The sequence below is a fragment of the Echeneis naucrates genome, chromosome 4 (genome assembly GCF_900963305.1).
Source record: "Echeneis naucrates chromosome 4, fEcheNa1.1, whole genome shotgun sequence".
Lineage (NCBI taxonomy): Eukaryota > Metazoa > Chordata > Actinopteri > Carangiformes > Echeneidae > Echeneis > Echeneis naucrates.
This window is the reverse complement of record NC_042514.1, coordinates 18,331,733-18,353,900: the sequence shown is the minus strand read 5'-3', so window position 1 is coordinate 18,353,900 and position 22,168 is coordinate 18,331,733. Positions and strand designations below refer to the sequence as shown.

The window sequence follows — 22,168 nt, the reverse complement described above, 5'->3', positions numbered from 1 at the left end:
GAAAAAGTGTGTCCTCAATATTAATTTATCACAGAGCCTGAAACTTTGAAAGGATGTCACCAGGGTGACATTAACTTCTGGGTTGGCCAATGGAAATATGTCATCCTTGCAGCACACGGTAACATTTACAATCTCAAAGACTAAATCACAGAGAGACTGACAAGAGTATTAATATTGTCCTTTTGTATGCAGTATTCTAAGACCTGTTCACCACATTGTCTACCTTACTGTGATGCATAAAAACAGATTGCAAAACTATTGAGACTGAGGCTCCCATGTTTTATGTGTATTGTTTTACCCGTAAATTCATAGTTCATACTAATGTCCATGCACTCATGAAGAGTCACAAGTGCTACTCCTCTTCCACAACTCAGAATTCTCAGTTGTATTTACATCTTGTAGGTGCAAGTCTGCATGTATGTCATGCTGTGTCACAGGCTGTGACTTTGGTTTATTTCAGGCAGCAGCAGACAGTGGAGGAGCGCAATCAGTCTACAGAACAATAATTATCATGTCAGTGCCTCTCTGCTACCACAGAACTGTGTGGGAGGGACAGCGCAGTGATCAAGACTTTTTCAGCCAGCAGGTGTTGATGCATGCGCACCATGTCAAACCTCTGCATGTCTCACATCACTGGATGTGCAGCGACCAGTTGGTGGCGGCTTCACAAACAGATGCAGATTAGACAGTGTTGGCTTATTTGTGTGTTCACATGCGTGCCTTGGAAGTCTGATGATTAGATTATACTGTTTATGGACAAATTATTTCTTTCAATGGATTTTTTTTTTCCCTTTTAATATCTCATTGGTGTTAGGATTTATTCTAGATGCTACCTCCACACATCATCCCCACTGATTCGCATGAAGATAACAGCCCTTTACACATCAGCAGTAGCACCTGCAAGTTAATGCAGACTATTGCAGTGTACTAATATACTCAGATGTTACGCAATGTACTTATATTTATGTATCCTTACTTCCTCTGTATTGAAGCTGCATTGCTTTCCTTTGTTTGTCATCTTTTCTCCAGATGCTAAATTTTTCCCCTGCTACTCGCCATGTGTCCACCTTTACAGTCGAAGTCTGAGCTCCCTTAGGAGTGACGTTAAGAAGTTCCTCTTGTCCCATCTCCACACAGGAAAGACTACCACATTTTTGTCATCTCTCTCACCAAGGCCGTTCTCTCTTCATTGCTCAGCTTAGGTTCCTGTTATTCCTCCATTTAACTGTGGTCTGGCAAACCTTCACTCAAAATCTATTGCAGCCTTCCCCAGAGTTGTGCCTTGACACAGTCCTGTCACTGAGCTCTGCAGGTAGTTCCTTATCCCTATGGACAGTCTGCTTTTTGCTTTGATATTTCACTTTTTGCAAAATTTGCAAACATTTGAAAATTGTTGTTATGAGTTATCAAGTATAAATGTCTGCACTGAGTACCTATGTGGCTGTAGTACAGTGGGTAATGCCACTCATGTGTGCATCATACTCACCATACCCTGGGCAGCAATGAGCGCAGCCAAAGTGCTTCTTCCTGAGGTGCCAGGGGTACAGAGTGACAGACGGACCTCCTGTCCTCCAACCAGTGTTCGATCCATCTCTATCAGCACAGCCTCTGCCTGCTCTGCGCTCTCATACTCCACCACACCAAAGCCCCGGACGGGGCTGCCCTCATCCTGAGCAAGCTGCGAAACAAAAAACAAATAAACAAACAAAAACTTCCTCAAAAAGCAGTTCTGTAAAACATGCATACGGCCAACTCAAAGTTCCTAAATTAAAAAAAATAAGTAAGTAAAAATTTAACTACAGAACATCATTAACATTTTTGTCATATCTTTTTGGAATGAGCTAGATGTAAAAGAAGTGTGTTTTCAAAGTCACAAATCTGGGTGACATGGTGAAGTAATTGGTATTGATCAGCTTCTCACATATACAATATGTAATCAATTGTGCTTATTTTGTGCTTCAGGGCAGGAAAAACTGCATTTATTGTCAATCTTATTTAACGATTAACAATATTTATGTTTGCAACAAGTCTGCAACTTGCAAGTCTTGCAAAAAAAAAAGGAATTTAACCCCAAATGTTTCATAGCTTAATTTCACAACCGACCTCAGTGGGATTTGTGCTCTGATGCTGGTCATGCACAGGCACTTTCCACTCAGAGTGGATCCATCCAGCTGGCATTCCTCCCTGCCTAATGTCACATTTCAGAATATTATTCAGTCGGCTTCAGCTGGCTTCAGTCTCCTCATGTGGCAGAATAGCTCTGTTCTCAGTTTAAATTCTACTCACTGATGCTGTGCAGGCGAAATTAGATAATGACCCTGTTAGATAATTTGTTTTAACTTGACTGGTGAAGGGTTAGGAATGAAAAGGGAAAGTGTCACTCAGAGACAGAGAAAATCTATATTTTAAAGTATTCTAATCTAATTTCCATCCTTGGCTACTTTTCACATAGCCCTCTCCGATTCTCCCTTTTTGCAACCTCTATCTCACCCAATGTACTGGATGAAATTCAGCACGCAGCTGAAAAGATAGCACAGGAGATGAGTGGATGGATGATCTGCAGTGCCTCACTGGACTTACTTTTTTGGGAGTAGTGGGTCAACTTAAACTTGTAACCATGGCAAAAAGATAGACTAGACTTCTAGAGCTATCTATCGATTTTTTTTTCTTGAATCTTGAATCTGCCAAAATCAGAAAAGCCCCCACAATGTAACCTCATTAATAACTGTCATTATCTAACATAAGGCGCATGCTCCTCTTTTTTCTCATGCAAAGGCAAAATGTCTGTAAACGCTACTTTCATTGACTTTATATTGTTAGAAATTATCATTGGAAATAAAGAGTGTCCCTGTAAACAGCCCATCTTCTATTTTTGTTACTGTATATTGTTGGACATGGTCTGACAGATAAACCATTTCATGTTTGAATTCAAAGCCCAAAACACAATTGGGGCACTCTCCCTAGACATCCAAAGTTCCCAAGGTAGTGCACTGTACTAAAAAGTGACTCAGTGGTGCAGGACAAAGCGCCACCAAGTAACTAGCTAACTGGTAAATTTTTATTCACACAATGCAGGGGATTTATGAAATATATACTCTCACAGATACCCCATCAAGAGATTAGAGGTAAAAACAACAACAACAACAACAAAAAAAACCCTCAAAAACACAACAACAATATTGTGTGCGTGCCTGTGTCAAAGCAACCAAAATGGGCACCAACCAAACCCAGAAATCTCTTGCTTCAAACTTTACTGCGACATCCTATGAGAAGCCTTGCCTTTTTCTAACATGAAAATGGGCCCTTGTTATCACAATTTATTGGTTACTAGTCAATAAATGGATCCCTGAAAATACTGCTGACCAGTAACGTTTATTAGAAAACCGACTTCCATTTGGCTAAATAATGCAGGCAGACCCTTTAAAGATAATGGATAATATTGAATAACGGTAATGCCAAGGGGCTTAAGGCTCACAGTTAAAACTTGCCACAGACAATTATAATGTCTCATAATTATATTTTTTGTACTAGATAAATATTAAAAATAATGTTTGGATGTATGGCTGTAACTGAAACAAATGTATTTGTACTTTCATGGCTTGAGCTGAGCTCTGATGCCTGTTACCATCTGAGTTCAATCAATTGGCCCTCCACTTTCTCCACCACTCCATCCCCTCCTCTCATTTATCTGCAGTTCCCTCCGGTCTGAACAGAGGATGGATGGAGGAAAGGAATGAGGGAGGAATGTGGGTGAGTGTGTGTGTGTGTGTGTGGAGGAGTCAGTCGATAGGTCGATAGGCTATCATCAGCATACATCATGCAAACTGTATGGAAATGACCTGAACCACTCTCTGACTTTGATTGATGGATGGGTGGATGGATGGCTGGGGGGGGGGGGGGGGGGGGGGGTAGAACGAAAAAGGGGAGGAAAGAATAGTGACAAAGGAAAACATCAGTGATTGATTGAGTGAAGAGGAGGAAATAGTGGGCTGATGGGTATGACAGAGAAAAGACGGGAAGGGAAACAAATAAAAAACATGCTAATCATTCTTTTTATGTGCACACAGGTAAGACTGGCACGCATGTGGCTACACTGAAATATGCAGCGTGTGTCAACTTCACTCGCAAATATTGTTCAAGCTATCGTTTGTGTTTGTGTGTGAGTAATGATGTGAAGATGTGTCTTTCCAACGAATGACTTATCAGGAGCCCTTGAGTCTTGCATCTTTTACTTTAATGCATGACTCTACCTTGTTATCAAGATGTGATTTAGAAAATTGAAACAGCAATTCATTGCATGAAGCAGGCTCTTCATCCTTCATCCTTTGAATTCGCCTTGAAAATTCTCAGGGCCAATCTCTTTGATTGGCCCTGAACAAATTCCTCTCCTGCAAAGTTTAATTACAGATGAAACCAACCAACTGTACTATAAGGCCCACAGTATATTACAATATTTCAAAAAGCAGTTTTTCTGTTATGATGGATGGGACAAATATCTGAAGTGAACATTGTGCACCTTTGCCGATGTTTTACTGGAAGGCACACACATTTGCCTATGATCGCTGTACATTTTACCCTTCACAGTGTATACAGGGGCATACATCGAATGTAATGCCTGCAGTTTGTTACAATCTTGGATTATATGATATCATTCTGCTTCTGCATGTTTAAAAATGAAGCTAATCAGACTCTGTAACCAGACCAGTGGAAAAGAGTTGGACATCACTGGAAACCAAAAGTTTACTTTTCTAGAATTTCCCAAGATGAGAGCACTGCTTTGACTTTTCCCGAAAAAGGTCAACTCGATGTGAAAGACAGTTGTTTGGGGGAAAGAACATTAGAGCAGTTTGGTGTATCTGACTTTGGACTGTGTGTAGGGTCCCAAAAGGAGTACAGAGGTCTGTTTGATCTAAACCTGAGTGGTGTTGTGTTGTTTGGATTGCTGGAGTCATCACGGACTGTCGATAACACGCCATATTCAAGCATAAGTCTATTCATAAGTGCACTTATAAGCGTACCAGAAGAACTTGTGCCTAGGAACAATGATTAGCTTTCCCACTTGGTTATGAGTTTGATCAGATGGGAGGGGGGCAGACAGACCTGATAAATTCATATATATTAAGTGAGCTGAGTACGTCTGGATGAAGCCCCGTCCACGAGGCCTTCATCTCCCACCTCATGTTGAACTTTTCATGCATCTTGGGAAAAGGTGGCGACTTGGACTGGGCCAAACTTCAAAGTTTCTATATCTATCTATGGCCGGCTGTGAGGAGATTGTCCGAGTTAGTCATGGCAAACCATCCACCATCTCAAAAATGGGAAGCAGGGCTTTAGCAGGGGAGGACAACACCTCAGGTAGACAATGTTGGCATGAAGAGGAAGGAACCATTTTGGGGAATCCCCGATGTCCACCGAGGAAGAGGCAGATTTGGATTTCTCAGATACATATACTGCATCACTCGCTCTGATATCTTAGTGCTAGTTAACAAGCTACTGAGTGACAAGGTTTCAGTCTCTACTGCTGAGTAAATACTGGGTAAATGTGGCTGTGGACATTGTCGAAGGGTCCTGGCTGACACTGGGGGGGGGTAATGCCTTTCAGTTAAGTCAGTAAGACTACAGTGAGCTGTTTAATCAAAGATTTTTGCTAATGACAGCACAATAACACATTGTGAACATTTGTAAGAAGACAATGATTTATTTTTTCCTCTGATATTTGCTCCACGATCTAACTTGTTGAAAACAACTTAGAAAAGGATTGGAAAGTAGTAAATGCCCAAAGTTACCACCTCATGACAAGTTGTCTCTGTGTGTGTGTGTTTGTGTAAAGAACAGAGAACAACAGAGATAAAGATGCTGGGCTGGCTATCAGAGTGTGAACCTGTCATTCCCCAACCAAGAAATGCTGACTGAGTCACTGGCAGGGTTAAGACTCAGAGGAGCCTGCCAGTTAGTGCTCCTGTGTGAGTGTGTGTCAGTGAATGAAAGCGAAAGAGCGAGACAGAGAGAGAGAGAGGGCAAGAGGGAGACAGAGAAACAGTTAAATTGCCGTGTCAGTTGTCTGAACCGAGTGTATAAGGTCAGCACAGCCCTGTCACAGCTGTCTGTGAAGAAAGGTACATGACCTGTGACAGTGACAAGTCGAACTGGAATGCTGCGCAAATAAGAGCGACTGGTTGGGTCAAGGATAATTTAAGAGGGAATGAATATTTGAATAAAAAAAAACAAGGAAGAAATCATTAGTCTTAGGTCAGCCATGATGAAGCAATGCTGCCAAATCAAAGTTCATTCATTCATTCATCTTCTACCGCTCATCTGTTTCCAGGTCATGGGGGGCGCTGGAGCCAATCCCAGCTCACACTCAGCAATGGCGGGGTACACCCTGGACAGGTCACCAGTCCATCACAGGGCAAACACACAGAGACAGGCAGAGACCAACAACCACTCACACTCAGACCTACGGACAGTTTAGAGTCACCAGTTAACCCAAACATGATGTCTTTGGACGGTGGGAGGAAAACCAGAGTACCTGGAGAAAAGCCATGCAAGCACAGGGAGAACACAGCACAAAAAGTCCCCAGGCCTGGGAATCAAACCCGTGACCTTCTTGTTGTGGGGCAACAGCGTTAATCACTATATAACCGTGCCGTTTATGAAATCAGTTAAAGATTCATAAACATTGCATTTGAAACAACATATTTTGAGGTGGCACATAAGCTTTGTGAGTTGCCATTAAACAAGACTACTGTCCGAGAACCATTGTTCCCTTTAATAAAATGTTGATGTCCTGTGAGTTTCACCAAAGGATGTAATAATTATGCCGAGCATCTTCAGATTGTAACTGAAAGAAGACTTCCATTAGGTGTGCCAGAATGAGTGCCGATGACAGAGTAATCTGTTTTCCAGAGTGAAAATAAGTCAAACATATTATGTACTCAAAATGTGCCGTTTTCATTTGCCTCTACACAGAACAATGCACTGCCTATGTTATGTGATCAGCAAAACAAAGCACATTACTTTCCCTTTTACAGCCTCTTTGATTCGTTCTCACAGAGAACAGATTTTGGTTTATTCATCCTTTTTTATTCTGTCTTCAAGACCATCTGTCTGTCTATCTGTCCATTTTATAACCTGTTTTGCAATCTACGCAATCTTCTCAAAATTCCCAGTTTCTTTATACATAAATGCAATCAGAATAATCTCTGATTCATTTCAGTCTTGTACACTTCACTGTGTTTAGCATGGTAATCAGAAAACATTGGGTCTCTCAGTTGTCAGAGCTGTGTCACTGCATTTGGCATATGAACACTGATCTCTAACCGGACCAGGTTTCAAGCGATAAAAAAAGCACATCTTAAAATTCTGCTTAAGACAGGATAGCGCTGCATGAAATACATTCTGGATTACTTGCAAAGGAGAGCATTAACATTTCAGCAGTGCTTGAACATATTTCTCTTTGCATTTTCCCCTTTTAGTTATTGCCAGAAAACATGCACACGAATGAGAAATATATAATAGTTTGAAGGTCTTCTGTATGTGTGGTGTCTGCCAGTGTGTATGCATAGCATGAACAAATTTATTGAGCCAGATAAGATTTGTTGTCTCTGCTAATTCTGAAAAGTGTGGAAGGTAATCCTTTAATGAGGTTCTCTAAACTGTACTCCATTTATCTAACACCCACCCGACCCTGTGTTTATCCCTAATTCTGTTAATCCATCATCCCCCTTCTTTTATGGACATAAAAGTTGTGCTCTCCACCTCTCCATGACTCAGTGAACCTCGATTAGGGCCGATGCCATTCCTCCCTCAATACCCTCTAATAGGTCTGGTGTTCTCAGCTCCATTGTCGCTTCTCCGTTCCTTACATCCTGCCTTACTGTCTCCATCCTGCTGTTCTTCTCGATAATGTAATTCTTTCACCTCTCCTCCCTCCATATCTCCTGGCTAAAGTGCTGCAGGAACGGCCCTTTCGTGGGCAGCAGAATTATGGCACTCAGTGCCAAGGCAGCAGGTTAAGTGCACTCTACTCAGAGGAAAAGTGACAAGAGGGCTGAGTCTTACTTAGGTGCACAAAGGAGGAAGATTTGTGTATGACAGACTGCAAGACATTAGGCAACGATCTAAGACTAGTTATGTAGAATTTCCAAGGTAATATGACAATTTATTATACAGGAATACATCTCAAAGGAATGATGTTTTAAACAGTAGCTGACAATGACCTTTGTCCTTGTTTGGAATTTGAAAGGAGAAATCAAATTAAGGAAGAGAAATAGTTGGAACAAGGTACGGGCCTTTGACAGTTTCAAAATAAAAATCAGTGCTCTCTGGTGGACAAACTACGTCATAGAGAGATTTTCTAAATCAACCCTTGCAATACGCAATGATTGCTGTATGATAAAAACATGGAAATATTGTGATATTATTAATATCCCCCTTAGACTCAAACAGAAGTAGCTACTGAAATGTGATGCGTTTATAACCTCCCCACAAACACACGTATTTAGACAGCTAGCTGGTCCAATACTGGCCCAGGCAAGTTCTAAGGATGTTGATGATCCCCTAATTACGGTGATAGCACCATCATGAGGATGTCATTTGTGATTTTTTTTTCTTTAATAGGTCCTTTGTAAGCGTTGGGTGGAAGGGCGGGAATTTTGATGAATTCATTAGCATCCTTCAGTGTGAAATTTTGATCCCCACAATGATGCCCTAAATTTTCACGGAAGAAGGTGGCCTGATTTGACAAATGATATTTTCTTTTATGTTATGTGCGTGTACATCTACTACCAGGGAAAGATGAGGCACAAGGATGCACCAAGTGGGTGGAGGAGGCAACATTCTGCTGGGAAAAGTTGCGGCCTCCCATTCATTTGGGAGTTACGTTGACACGTACCACTTTACTCAAAATTGTTGACTTGTCTTCTAAATTTCATTCATTCATTCATCTTCTACTGTTTTTCCATTTCCGGGTTGTGGGGGGTGCTGGAGCCAACACTGGGCGACGGCGGAGTACACCCCGGACAGGTCGCCAGTCCTCTGCAAGTCCGATATATTAAGACCCCAACTTGTAGCTAAAGGATCTGCTGCTAATGTCTAGGTGCCAGACACCACACTCCTTCAGAGGTCTTGTAGACTCTATGCTCCACAGGTCTCAGGGCTGTTTAGTCTGTAAACTCTTGTATTCATTTAAATTATTTTGTTACCTGTGTGGCTCCACTCACTGCAACACCACAAATCAGCCCACAAGTTGGCAGCACCTCCACTGATCCAAATGGCCACTCCACTGCACTCTTAGTGGCACTCAAACCTGAGGCAGACATTGTGGTTGAAATGCTTTTGCTGCACCGTCTCACATATCCCCGTACACAATTTCTCCATCAATGTACTGGTTGGAGTGGGTTTCATAAGCTCTGTGCTGTAAGTACTCCAGGAAATACATGGTGAGGAGCAGTAATACATGCTTTCACAAGAACATAATGTACTGTAGAGAAAAAAAAAAATGCTGAAGCATAGGTCAAAGCCTGCCGGCTCTGCAACAGTGAGGCAACATGAGCTAAACGCCCACAAAGCACCATGGGACCAGGGTGATGTGGGTGTATTGATTTCTATGTGGGAGTGGGGCAGAGGGGTGGAGCTAAACCTGGAAATGCAGTAGATGACGGATACCCATTGAGTGATGTCTAAATGGGCATGTGGGGGTGGACTGGATGTAATGGAACACAGTTCTATACAACACTGCTGAACTGAGCAAATAACAAATGGATAACAGATGCATAGTAGGGCGGGAGGGAAGGAGGGAGCAGAAGGGTGCGGTAGGTGACACGGCAGCCACACCTCACCATGGAGACAGTTGCTTAGTAATGGTGTGAGGTTGGTCAACGGGGCGCTGACCCCTGAATTTTATATGAGCAACTATCAGCTGGTAGTGTTGAATGAGAAAACACAAATTTCTGAGCTGAATTTAAGAACTAGGAATTGACATTTTCAATGAGCCATTATCTCTAAGACACAAATGTATATTTTCTGATCCTGTATGTAAAAGATGTGAGAACTAAAGGCCTTGTCATGTATTTGTTCGGTAGTTATGATTCATGCTAAATTACGCGTCTGCAAATAGCCACTTTCACTCCCAACATTTGTTAGGAACAAATGTTGGGAGTGAAAAACATTCTCCATAAAACACTACTACTGCTGCTACACTCTCTCTCACCCACACAAACAGAAGCGTACCTGACAGAAGACAGGTCTGTATGTTTCAGAGAAGAGCTGCGTCAGTTCTTCAGAGTCACAGAGGTCCAGCGGCAGTCGGTCCACACACAGAGACTTAGAGTGCAGGTTCTCCTCCTGGCTCAGCTGGTTGACATCCATCCACTGAACCATCAGTGAGCGATCGCCCTGCACAGAGTTGCAAGTTGTTGTTTTTTTTTTTGGGTTTTTTTTTTTTCCCACAATCAATTCTCAACTGGATTGAGAATCCTACATTCTGTAAGATGCAGATATCTGTATATTCATGGCGCCTCGAGCAGTATTTCTATCTCCAGTTTGTTTCAGTTCCAATCACAAATGTGAGGTCAGGCAAACCCCTGGATAATAAATACACTGAAATGAGTATGCCTTCCTGCAAATTATTTTGTGCTTTCACTGCAATTTTGTCTTTTAAACAATGGAAATACATTTAAACCAAATTCAACTTGCAGACTGCTTATTCATATTGATTTTCCATTCTCTGTGCCTTGCCAATTTCACAAGTACCAAGTTTCACCCAAGTTTGGTGTAAGTAACTAACTCAATCTGCAGATGTGAAAAAACACATTTTATAGGGATTGCATGCACACCAAGTAAGTGGGATGCATTTACTATAACACAAACTAAAATGTATCTTTCATACTCATCTAAAAGGGTTCATACACCAAACCAATTTGTATGACATCAACTTCAATCTGTTTAGAAAAAGAATGGAAGAAAAATAGAAAAGCATGCAGCAATATGGAAACTTTAAGTGCTCCAACGTACCAAAGGTCGGCCCAGCAGCTCAGAGCGGGCCCTTGAAGCAGAGTCCTTCTTCATATATTCAACAAACCCGTATCCTTTGGAGTGGCCAGTCAGCTCACTGTAAACCAGGAAGGAGCGTTCGATATTTCCATAGGTGCGCACCAGCTCCTCAAACTGCTGGGCAGTGAAGGTGTGGGGAAGGTTGGTGAGGCAGAGCAGGGAGTCAGTAGGCTGCAGTGTGACGTTGATCAAGCGTCCCCGGACAGTGCTGTGATGGAGGGAGCGGATGGCATCCTGAGCCTGGTCCCCGTTCAGCAAAGTCACAAAAGCTGGAGGAGGGGACATTATGGAGACGGCGACAAGAGGCAAAGACAGACAAATACAAGAACGGACATAAAGAAAGAGATGCACAGACACAAATGTACAGGGACGTATAGATGAGTCACATAAACATACATTTAAAGCAGACATTCAAAAACAGGAGAGCAGTTGATGGAGATCCAGGACAGCGATGCACAGTCAAAGAACATGCACAAACATTCACATGAAAAGCAAAGAAAATAAATGGCAAAGTGACAGAAAAAGAATAGAACATTTGAGCACACACAAAACCACAGACAGACAGTAATAAAGACAGACAGACAAATACACAGAGAGAAAGACAACACATTAGCCAGAAAGCCAATAGGGAGCCACTACGTAGGGGGAATCCACTGTGACACACACATATACACTTTATCCTATTTCATAAAAATTACAAAACAAGCTACACAGCTACACAGTGTTGTAGTCTGGTTAAACTGTTGTGTACCTAATTCGGAGTGTATCTCTGGATGGTGATCACGCAGATGTAATAAATGAGATAAATGGAACCCTTGGCTGCAACTTTCTTTTTTGCAGATTGGGTGCCTGTCATCCTGAACAACCCTCTGGTCATCATTTTTATAACCAAAATAATAAAGGTCGATAATAAAGGTGAATAAAGGTCTGCCATTGTTCCTGTAGCAATATCAGCTTCATTGGCATTTAGCTGCCATGTGCACAAACTTTTTCCCCCGTTCTGGGCCCTCAAACAAACAAACAAGCTAACAAAAATGAATGCAGTTTTTTTTCTGTGAACATAATAATCACTTGGCCCTTTATTGTTCTAGTTTTTTCGTACTTTTTTTCTTAGATCTGGGCATTACCTCTACAGTCGAACATTTGTGATGTTTTAAAATGCGTTTCATAGTGAAACCGATTCATAGGGCCATCCCTATTTGTGCATTACTATTATTATCATCAGTAGATGACTAGCTCTTCTAATCACCATCTTTTCTTTCCAGAAGATAATTTGATGGGGGTTTTTTTTTGAATGGAATACATCAAATGAACTCAGTACGTAAAGCTACAGCATTACAAACATACAAAGAGATTACAAGGTCTTTAAAGGGATTGACTGTGTAATTAGAAACCCCATAAGAGGTGTTATAGTTATAGTTGTCCATTCACTGGAGAATATCAGCAAATGTAAACAAACTGAAAGAATTCACAAGCGACCCATAAAACAAGCCTCAGGAGATTTAAAGACTGGACAGCCAGCTAATATTGTGAGCACACAACTCATGTTATAAGCTGTCACTGTGTTAGCCCAAACAAGATTTTAAGTTGTCAGTTACTATTCCCTAATATGACACATCAAATACAACACCTCACTAAACATCAGTTTATTATCTTGTTATTTTAAATAATAAGCCTCTGGGCTCCAGAATATAAATAAATAAATAAAATAAAACGATCAAATCCACAATAAGATGCTAAACAAATCATTATTATTTTGTCAAAACTCGCTATTGATATCGCTATCTGTCTTTTGCCACACACACAAAACTTTCCCATCTGCCTCAGCAACCAAATTCTGCACGTTGGTATATTATTTTTTTGATGTGTTGATGTGATGCATTTTTCCACCAATAGGAAAGGGGGAGTCATGTTTCTTTCTGCTTGTGAACACTTTCCTCATTCCCTGCTGCACCAAACGGTCATCAAATGTGGAAACAGTATTCAGGGAAAAGCATAGCATACATTATTTATGAAAAGTCCGGTTTTAATTGGCTTATCAACACAATTTAGAAACTGGTATACAGTTTGAAGTGTACACGTCATACACATGCTCAAACGGAAACTCAGCGAAGCTGAGTCTTGCTGCTCCATCATCTTAAATCGGTTTTGTGATTTGGATGCACAGCGTGTCCGTCGACTCCAAAGAGGTTAAATGACCAGAGCAAGTCAAAGCATAGAGTATAAGAAAGAAAAGAAAACCAAACACTTAGATTAAAAAATTACTTGCTACATGTTAAGCCCCCCCTCCAAAAAAAAGGCAGGTGTGGTAGATCAGGGTGGTCTGGTTGTGTGCCATGGACATGTCATGTGAATAAAGGATCTCAAAGCCTTCCCCACAACTACTAAAACATAATTATGTGCTGACATGTTCAGCCTCCCAAATCGGCTTGGGGTGACTTCATGAATTATCTTTCAACAGCAAACCTTTGCAATCTGCTACCTACACTGGAAACACTAATGTCAGGTTACCACAGAGATCAGGTAATGTGACACCTTTTTCTTGGTGCAAAACATACTCCAACATGGGAAAAATGTACCTTTGTGGACTATTAGTGCAATGAGCAAGTTTAAACAATGGCTGAACCCTGTTGCTGAGAACCTCAAGGAGATTTACTGTACAGACTGTAAAAAGATTAGCAGAGCCTCGATGGGCATCAATAGTGTCAAGACCCACACTGCTCAGTGTGCAAAGAACTATCATGAGTTTTGATTGGTATTTATATTATTCACAGAACTGTCCTTTGTGAATAGTTGAGAGTCAGGTTGTCGCTTGCTGTGACCTAAGATATATATAAATAAACCTCGGTTTAATTTTTATTTTCAAGTTTCGATCCCTCCCAGATTATCTGAGTTTTCTTGTTTGGGTTTGCTCTCTAGATTTAATGCAAACTACAACTGTTTAGTGAGTTAAAGATGCGTTGCTGATTACAGCTTGAAGTGGTGATGAGATATTAAAATATTCTTTAAAAGTCTTCAAAAGATTTTGAAATGAACTTCAGGGTCCCTGCATATATTGTACCATTAATGAGGGAATGAGTTTGTGTGTGTGTGGACTAAGGGCTGGTTTCCAATCTGCAGTGCTGCATTGTGTGTCCCCCATACTCAGTCAGAGTGTTTTATTTTTATTGGTTATTTGAAAATATGCAAATAGTAAATATTACATTAACATATTAAGATTTATTAAGACTTTCACTCGTCTGTAATTCACTTTTACTCAAGCATGGCTTTTGGGTAGATTATAAAAAAGGTTCAGAAAGCATCCTGACTAAAAACCTGAAGAAACCAGAGGTCGAGTTATCAAATATTTACCACATGTTTTCTTTCAGGTGTTCATGTAGACAAGAAATTGAGACTACAGCCTGTATGAAATGCTTTCCACTGGTCAAGTGATCACCAGGGCCTGCTACTGGCAAAAGAAAATGTAAGTTTCCAAAGACATTAAACAGACAACATCAGTTACAAGCTGGCAGATGCAGTTTGTGAGTGTCCTTACACCACACACACTGGTATCATTTTTACGAATGTTTAAGTTTCCCATTTGTGAGACTTCATAATGATGCTACGTGTCGGAGTGAAAGTGAAAGCCTGTATACATGGAGTATTCTCTGGTTTTCCACTACTGCTGACAAGATACAGAAACCAAATCCAATTAATGTTCAAATCTAGCAGTTTGTGTGAGCAAAAAGTCACTGAGAACAATTCAGTCGGGTAGATATCAGAGGATGTGACTATAAAATCATGTTCAGGAACATTACTTGCAGGGAGAACTATGCCTATCAGTATTTTCGCTGTTGAGTTTTGCATGGGGATTGAACTCTGAGGGGTATCATAGATCCCCTGGGTATCTGGCAACATCACATGCCTTCAGTATAGATAAAAAAAAAAAAAACCAAAAACAAAACCGTGATGCAAATTTGCTTGCTTCTACATCCAGAGAGTGCAATTGCGTATTTTCAAGCTATTCCAAGCTGTGCTTCAAACAACAGGTCATTTACAGCCTACACAGCTTAATCTGCATAAGTGTAAGTGGATGTGCTCTTTGTTGATTCACTGCAGAAAGAGAGAGAGAGAGAGAGAGGAGGGGAAAAAAAAAAACACACACACACACATTCATGTGAGGCAATGAGACATTATTCATATACTGCTCCTGGTCTTGCCATAGACAATGTGCTTACGAAATGAAAAATAATGTTGAAAATGGGCATGCCAGAGAAGGAAAAGTCAAAGTCTACAAATCATTGCATGAGTGTTCAATTATTCAAAGACAACACTTGTAGCTGGTGTCTCCACCAATCATGAGTGGGTGCAACGCTGCCTACAAAATATCACAACAGAGATTTTTTTGGCACAAAAAACTGTTACTTAAATGAAACCAATGTAAAGCATGACTTTCCAGTGGAAGCTGGTTAGAAATGTGGTGTCCATTTCAAGATAATCTGCCAATTTTTCACATGAAAGACTCTTCAGTGAATTAAATTCTTGAACATTAAGAATCATTAAAGCTCATTCAAACCACTCCTGACCCTGGAGTGGTTTGAAATCTCCAATTTCAAAAACAGAGCTGCTCAGAAAGTAATACTGAAACACATAAATCTCAAAGATGTTTCCAGTGAGGCTTTTGGCTGTGATTCTGGTTAATTATTTAAATCCTGCAAGAGTTTTGAATCTACACTTGTTAGGGTAGCTATTGTCCACAGAAGCAAGCATATGAAGATGAAAAAATACGTATATATATTGTATGTACGGTTACATATAGATATTTCATAAATATAGTTATATAAAAATTAAATGCAGTTTGGAAAAAATTAACATTGTCTCAAGGTTGGCAGTAGATGTACATTCCGTTTTTGCTCAGTTGCAACAGTAAAAGACACAGAGAAAGGAAATCTGGAGGTGGTTTAAAAACATCAGTCATGCAAGATGCCCCTGCTGACCTGCTCACAACACATCTTTTATCTTCCGTCAAAAGCCTCGGAGGGTATTTAAACACCAACCGTGTCAGTCCCTCAACATAAAACACATTGAGACACAATTCCCAGGTTCAAAACCATGATACAAAGTGCATGTGCAGATCAGATACTGGAGGCTGGGTGGAAAATACTGGAAAAAAAATGTTACGATGAGTAACAATTGGTATATCTGTTCCGCCGGCATTTTTTTTGAGTTCACAAGAAAACATTACTGTTGATCAAACGTGAGGTCAGGCTTGGGCTGGCACGCAGGGAATCTAGCCCTACCACCTTGCATGTACATCTATCATCATGTCCGTATTTTTCTTTCTTCCCCTCCAGCACTTTTGTATCGGTATTGATCTCTCTGTAATGTCTGTTTGTGGCCCCTTTTCCCACCTCATGCCGCGCTGACCACTGTATTCCTCCACATCTCTTGGCCATTTGCCTGTCTGCTGGGCTCTCTCACTTCCTCTCTCAAAGTTTCTCCATTGCCATGTGTCTCTGTCTGTCTTCAGATGCCGCCTCCACCCAAATCAATTACATCAAACCCCATTGAATACTCTTACAGCTGCAACACACTCACACACTGTAATGGATCTCTTATGGCAAGCTGAGAGCTTAATCTGGTTTTAACCTGCTAAGTATGCGACCTATCATTGGGCATTAGGAGAAGATGGGGAGAATATGGTTGGGGTTTTATGCTCAAACTCGCTTTCTCTTTCTCACTGCTTCCTCTAATGACACAGTACAGCCCAACAAGCAGGGGCTGACATAAAATTCTGCTAAATTCCTCAATACATTCTCCAGCAGCGAAAGGGAGAACTTGAAGACTCTTAAATAGCTTACAAAATAATCATAATTCACAGCCTGGCAATCACTGAGTGGGCTACAAAGTGAACTTTGTCAAAAAAAAAAAAAAAAAGGAAATTACACAAATGTGCCAGCGTCTTAATTATGGGTCTCTGCTTCTGAATCTGTCGATTATTCCCCATGTTCCTATGAGGAGTGTGTAGGGGTACAGGAAAAGAAAAGAAATCTTCCACTTAAATCACCTCGAAGGCTGCAATTCAGGCTGCCACATTCCCTGTTGAAGGAGCTAATTAAAAACAAGAGAGTTACGAATAACACAGCGGACCCCTGAAACTCAAGGGGTCGGTCAGAATGCTATGTGCAAAGTGGCCCCGCTGTTTCATCTCAGCCTCAAGGGCCAAGATGAAAATCTCAGGTAGCGAGGGAGTCTGATGGAAGTAAACAACCCAGTGGGCTGATGGGAAGACGGTTTCATCCACATTTGGTGTCGTCATGTGATGGATTCTATAGGACATATGTTCCTACGATCGAACTATATGGATAGAGCCTCAGTTGTCCCTTGCAGGGGAATGCATTTCAACATCACACTGATTTATGTGGTCAATTGTCAGTTGTATCCGTATTGAAAATTTGTACATTGTAATAAAGCAATGTTCATATTACGCTCGGTGGATGTGAAGTCATCAACATGTGCCAGTGGTACCAGGCCGTGGCTGATGAGTGAGAGCAGCAGGGCGGGCTGGAAATTGTAGACTAGATATCTTGCTCCACTATTATTTATATTTATTTCTTTTACACACACACACACACACACACACACACACACACATTATGCTAACCCTAAAGGATGTTCTTGACCAAGGACTGCAGTGTGTAAATCCTCAGGTCACAGCAAATGTCCTTATTTAGTGAATAGTTGCTGTGAAACCTAAATCTAAATACTGTTACCAAGAGATTCCACAAAAAAAAAAAAAAAAAAAAACTCCATAAAAAGAAAACCTTCTGCGAACTACCAACCAGTAGTAAAACACCACCAGCAAGTGTAAGTACAAATATAAAAACACACCGAAACAGCTATGACAAAGCATTGATATTGCCTCTCAGCATTGTAGCACCAATAAACCCAAATCCTCAGTTGCATGTTTCGTTGTATGCCTCTGTGCCGCTCTTTGCTACAGCCTCTCCATGAGGAAACACTTCAGAAAAGCGTTATCCTCCTCCCTCATCCTCTTCTCTCCAGTGCTCCTCTCATCCTCAGAGCCCTTTGTCTTCTCACACATTGGCCCTCCCACACTCGCCCCTCCGACACCACCACCTCCTCTAGATTCGGTTTTTCGTCTCTCACCATTTCCATCAATCAGGCCCATACTGTCCTCTAGCCTGAAGCCACTTCCATGGCAGTCCTCCAGGGAACTGGTTATGGCTCAACGCATTGTCATGAATTGCCAAATATGTATCATGAAAAAAAAAAAACAAACAACAAAAACTGTTGACTGTGCAACGTTTTAAATGCACTCCATGTAGCACTTTGAATGACATCAGCAAATCATTGTCTCGTTTCGTAAGTCGCGCAGGACTTGTCGCAGGGCTTTCCACTCAAGTCTAGTCTCAACTTGTCTCACTGTGCTGTTTTGATTTAAACATGTCCCAATTTTCGAATTTTATTTCTATCATTTTGGCTTTTTTCCCCCCCAAACATTGGTGACTGCGACCCACAGAGAAAGTAGTGAATCCACAAATGGACCACTCTGGCAAATGAGGCACTTCTGCAGGATCCCTGAGGACAGTTTTGTTGTTGTTGTTGTTGCTGCTGTATAGTACTGCATTATAAGTATTCAAATTTTCACAGTGAAGTATATAGGGTTTGCTGGGTGGGTGTTTGATGTACAGATGGACGGGGGGGGGGGGGGGGGGGGGGGGATGGAGAAATGGGTAGATGGATGAGATGCATAAGAGGCAACGCTAAGTGAATGTAACACTCTGTTCAACAAGCCTCCCACTCAGTCCGCCCACTGCTACATTGTTCGAACAACCACTCTGCTCCCCTGTGAAAGATTTCACACACACACACACACACACACACTAAAAAAAAAAAAGTGCATAGTTTAAGGTTTCCAAAAATGAAATAGTGTGTATTAGATAATCATTTCGTATGATACAGATGGAAATTTCAATTTATAGTAAAGACAAAGGCAAAGGCAAAGAATAGAGCTTCTGATTTGCATTTAAATAAACACATTTCAACAGCTAAGAGCTTTGATTGCAAGAAAGCCGGTCAATAAGTTCAAATGCTTTAGGACAATAAACAATAGTGATGGCACCGCAAACAGACAATATATCAAACTCCAGTCCCCTGCTCAATCAATCAATCAATCTCATGTAATCTTATGCAAATAATTGTGTTATCATGAACATGCCAAATCTGCCAAAATATCTCGCTTGACAGAATAAACACGAACATCTGCAAAACAATGGATGCCAGTGAAACCAGAAACTTCTGCTTTTTCAGAAGTGGCAACCTTTCACTATTGAAGCTTTTTGTTTTACTCTTGATTTTTTTTTTTTTTAACACATATATGAAGACAAACACTGTAACAAAAGGGCACATTTGAATATTCAAAACTGTATCCTGACAATACCCCAGGGAAGCCAAGAAAGTATGCTTCCTGTTTTGGCATGCTCGAAGCACAGCTCTATGTGCGTTTCTATGATCAGCTGGGCATCATAAACATTTATTCTTTGACTGCATGCGTGCACTGCTTCACTGCAGAGCACAATGTTGAGAGCTCTGATAACACTGTGATCAGAGGTATGAACAGTGCGTGTGTGTTCATGCGCGTCGACACGTGTGGATGAGTGTATATTTAAACCTTTAAATCTTTTAACCAAAAGAGTACGGCCATGTCGTTCACTTTTATTTTCATGTGCACTGGTGTGAACCACAGATAACGCAAGCACAACCCCCACCAAATCTGGTCACTGTAGAAAGAATCTTGAGGGTTAATAAAATAAGCAGCTTCTTTCTTACATACAAACTCAGACCACCACTCCAATGCCATGAATCAACAATTTCACAACTGTGTGGAAGGCTTTCAGTTTGAAAATAAAAAAATAAATGGAACACCAAAGGAACAACAGAAATACATTAAAAAAAAAAAAAAAAAAGACAAGAGAAAGGTAGATTTAACTTGCCAACAGGGCCAAGTCATGTTTATTACCTATTGTTATTCATTCTGACTGAAACATTAAGTTTTTACCTGCCCTTTAATGCCATTCTCTCTACTAGCCCTTATTTTCTGTGCTGGCGACATACACGTGTTGGGAATTGGCTTACTTCAATACAGATAGAATAACATATTTCTGAGAACTTCAAAACAAAAAAAAAAAAAAAATCTTGAAATTTGTTCTAAAATGGACAGGGAGCCAATGGAGGAAAGCCACAAGGGCAGTAATATATTCATCCTTACTAGAGATTTTTAAAAGACAAGCAGCCATGTTTTGGACTAATTGTAGGTGTTCAACAGTGGTCTAGTTGATGTCAGTATAGAGAGCATTACAATACAGGTTGAGATAATAGCATGAATCACTGACTCAAAATCATTAAAAGATTAAACAGATTTCATTTCAGATAAAAGCTTCCAATGAGGAATTTTTACTTAAGAATTCATCTGCTTGTCAAGTTTAAAATCACTGTCCAATATGCTGCAGGTTTGTGACTATGGCTTTAACATTTAAAACTAACTTTAAAAAGTTAAAAGCTCCTCCAACCAGGACTTGATGTCCTTAAGGCACTCAAGCAGAGGTATCAGGGAGGTGGTGTTTATTTCAAGAGACAGATAGATTTGGGAGTCATTTCCATAAAAGTGGTAGGTGGTGTCATGTTCCCACCCCACGGGAAAAATTTTCCAGACAGATCGGGGATCAGTGTCCCTGATACCCGCACAGTGACTCAGATGAGAAATTAGAATTGTGTGGTCAATTGTATGAAAAGCAGTCAGTGGTTCATAAAAGGTCATTATGAGTCCTAAAAGTGCCAACTGCCAAAGTGTTTGACAGCTGAAAATGGAGTTATGCCTAGACGTTACAGGAACAAGGAGCTCAAAGTGTCCGTGGCAGGTCTACCATGGCACGTGTTCCTGATTCCATAATCTGGGCCATGTTATTGACGGTCGCTTTGTAATGAGCAAAGGGCAGGGACCAATAATTCTGGCCCCATCACTTGGTGTGAAATAAGGGGGGGGTTCATCACCTTCATCACCTGAAGCACCCACACATATGTGAAGCACGATATGACATTCGCATGTTCAGTGACGCTGATAGCGCGTGTTCGGGAGATCAAAGATAACAGACACATAATATTGGCGTGATCTGTGCAGATCTGCATTTTGCGATTCACAAGGAGACAGATGGACAGATGATGACAGGACGGAAGAGAATAAAAAAAGATAGGGGAGGAAAAGAGGGAGGGAGATGCACAGAGAGAAGAGGAGAGCGAGAGCAGTGACAAGCTGCTGTCCAGGGAAGCAATTAGATGGTCTCAGCTTTTGTCATTTATGACAGGAAGATGGAGGACAAAAAGTGAAAAAGAAAAAGAGCAGTGTTGAGTCTCATTATGGCTCTGTTAGCTAGAGCTGTGAGGTCCTGTGAGAGCATCACACATGCACACAAACAAAAGCATACAAAGGCACCTGTCTTGTTCTACCAAAGAACCAAATCCTCCATTTATTAATACCCATAATTTGAATAAGTGCTCTTGGTGCAGTCGAGCAGCAGCACAGTCATACAGTCTTTTTAGAGAAATCATCATGGAAAATCTTCAATTTTGTCATTAGAAAAAGACTTACATAACTATGCAGGAGTAAATGGTGTGTCAGAAGGAAAGCTATAGTTAAGTTTTAGTTTGGTATAAGTTTATAACATTCTGACATTGAGGGATCATTTAAGTGGAAGGCGACAGGATGGTAAATGACAAATTCAAATTCAGATGTCCAAGAATAAATCTGGAAGCTTTAATATAAACATTCACATTACCAAATTACTCATGTATTATTTATTTGATGTGCTTTCTTTTGCTGTAGTCTCATGAAATTGCTGAAATCTAAATACCAAAATGTGAAGATTAGGCTGTTGGGTGGCTTGCTTTGAGCTGACTCTGAATGATTACAGTTATTAAATGTTGAATAAAATTCAGCAAAGTCTACAGAACAGCCCAAAGCCTGGGAATCAAACCAAGAGCCTTCTTGCCGTGAGGCAAAAATTTCTCATGGTATGGAAATTCCATTCATATATGAATATATATATATATGAATACA

General features: G+C 40.8%; 1 protein-coding gene across 1 annotated transcript in view; it reads right to left on the bottom strand.

Annotated features, from left to right (window-relative positions):
• The window catches only part of raver2 (ribonucleoprotein, PTB-binding 2), a 62,737-nt gene that overhangs the window by 17,358 nt on the left and 23,211 nt on the right, over window positions 1-22,168 (bottom strand). The window contains exons 3-5 of the mRNA XM_029500604.1: window positions 11,014-11,321; window positions 10,231-10,395; window positions 1,487-1,678 (exon numbers count right to left, since the gene is read on the bottom strand). Coding sequence (XP_029356464.1) covers window positions 1,487-1,678; window positions 10,231-10,395; window positions 11,014-11,321 — 665 coding nt within the window. The remainder of the gene's footprint in view (window positions 1-1,486; window positions 1,679-10,230; window positions 10,396-11,013; window positions 11,322-22,168) is intronic.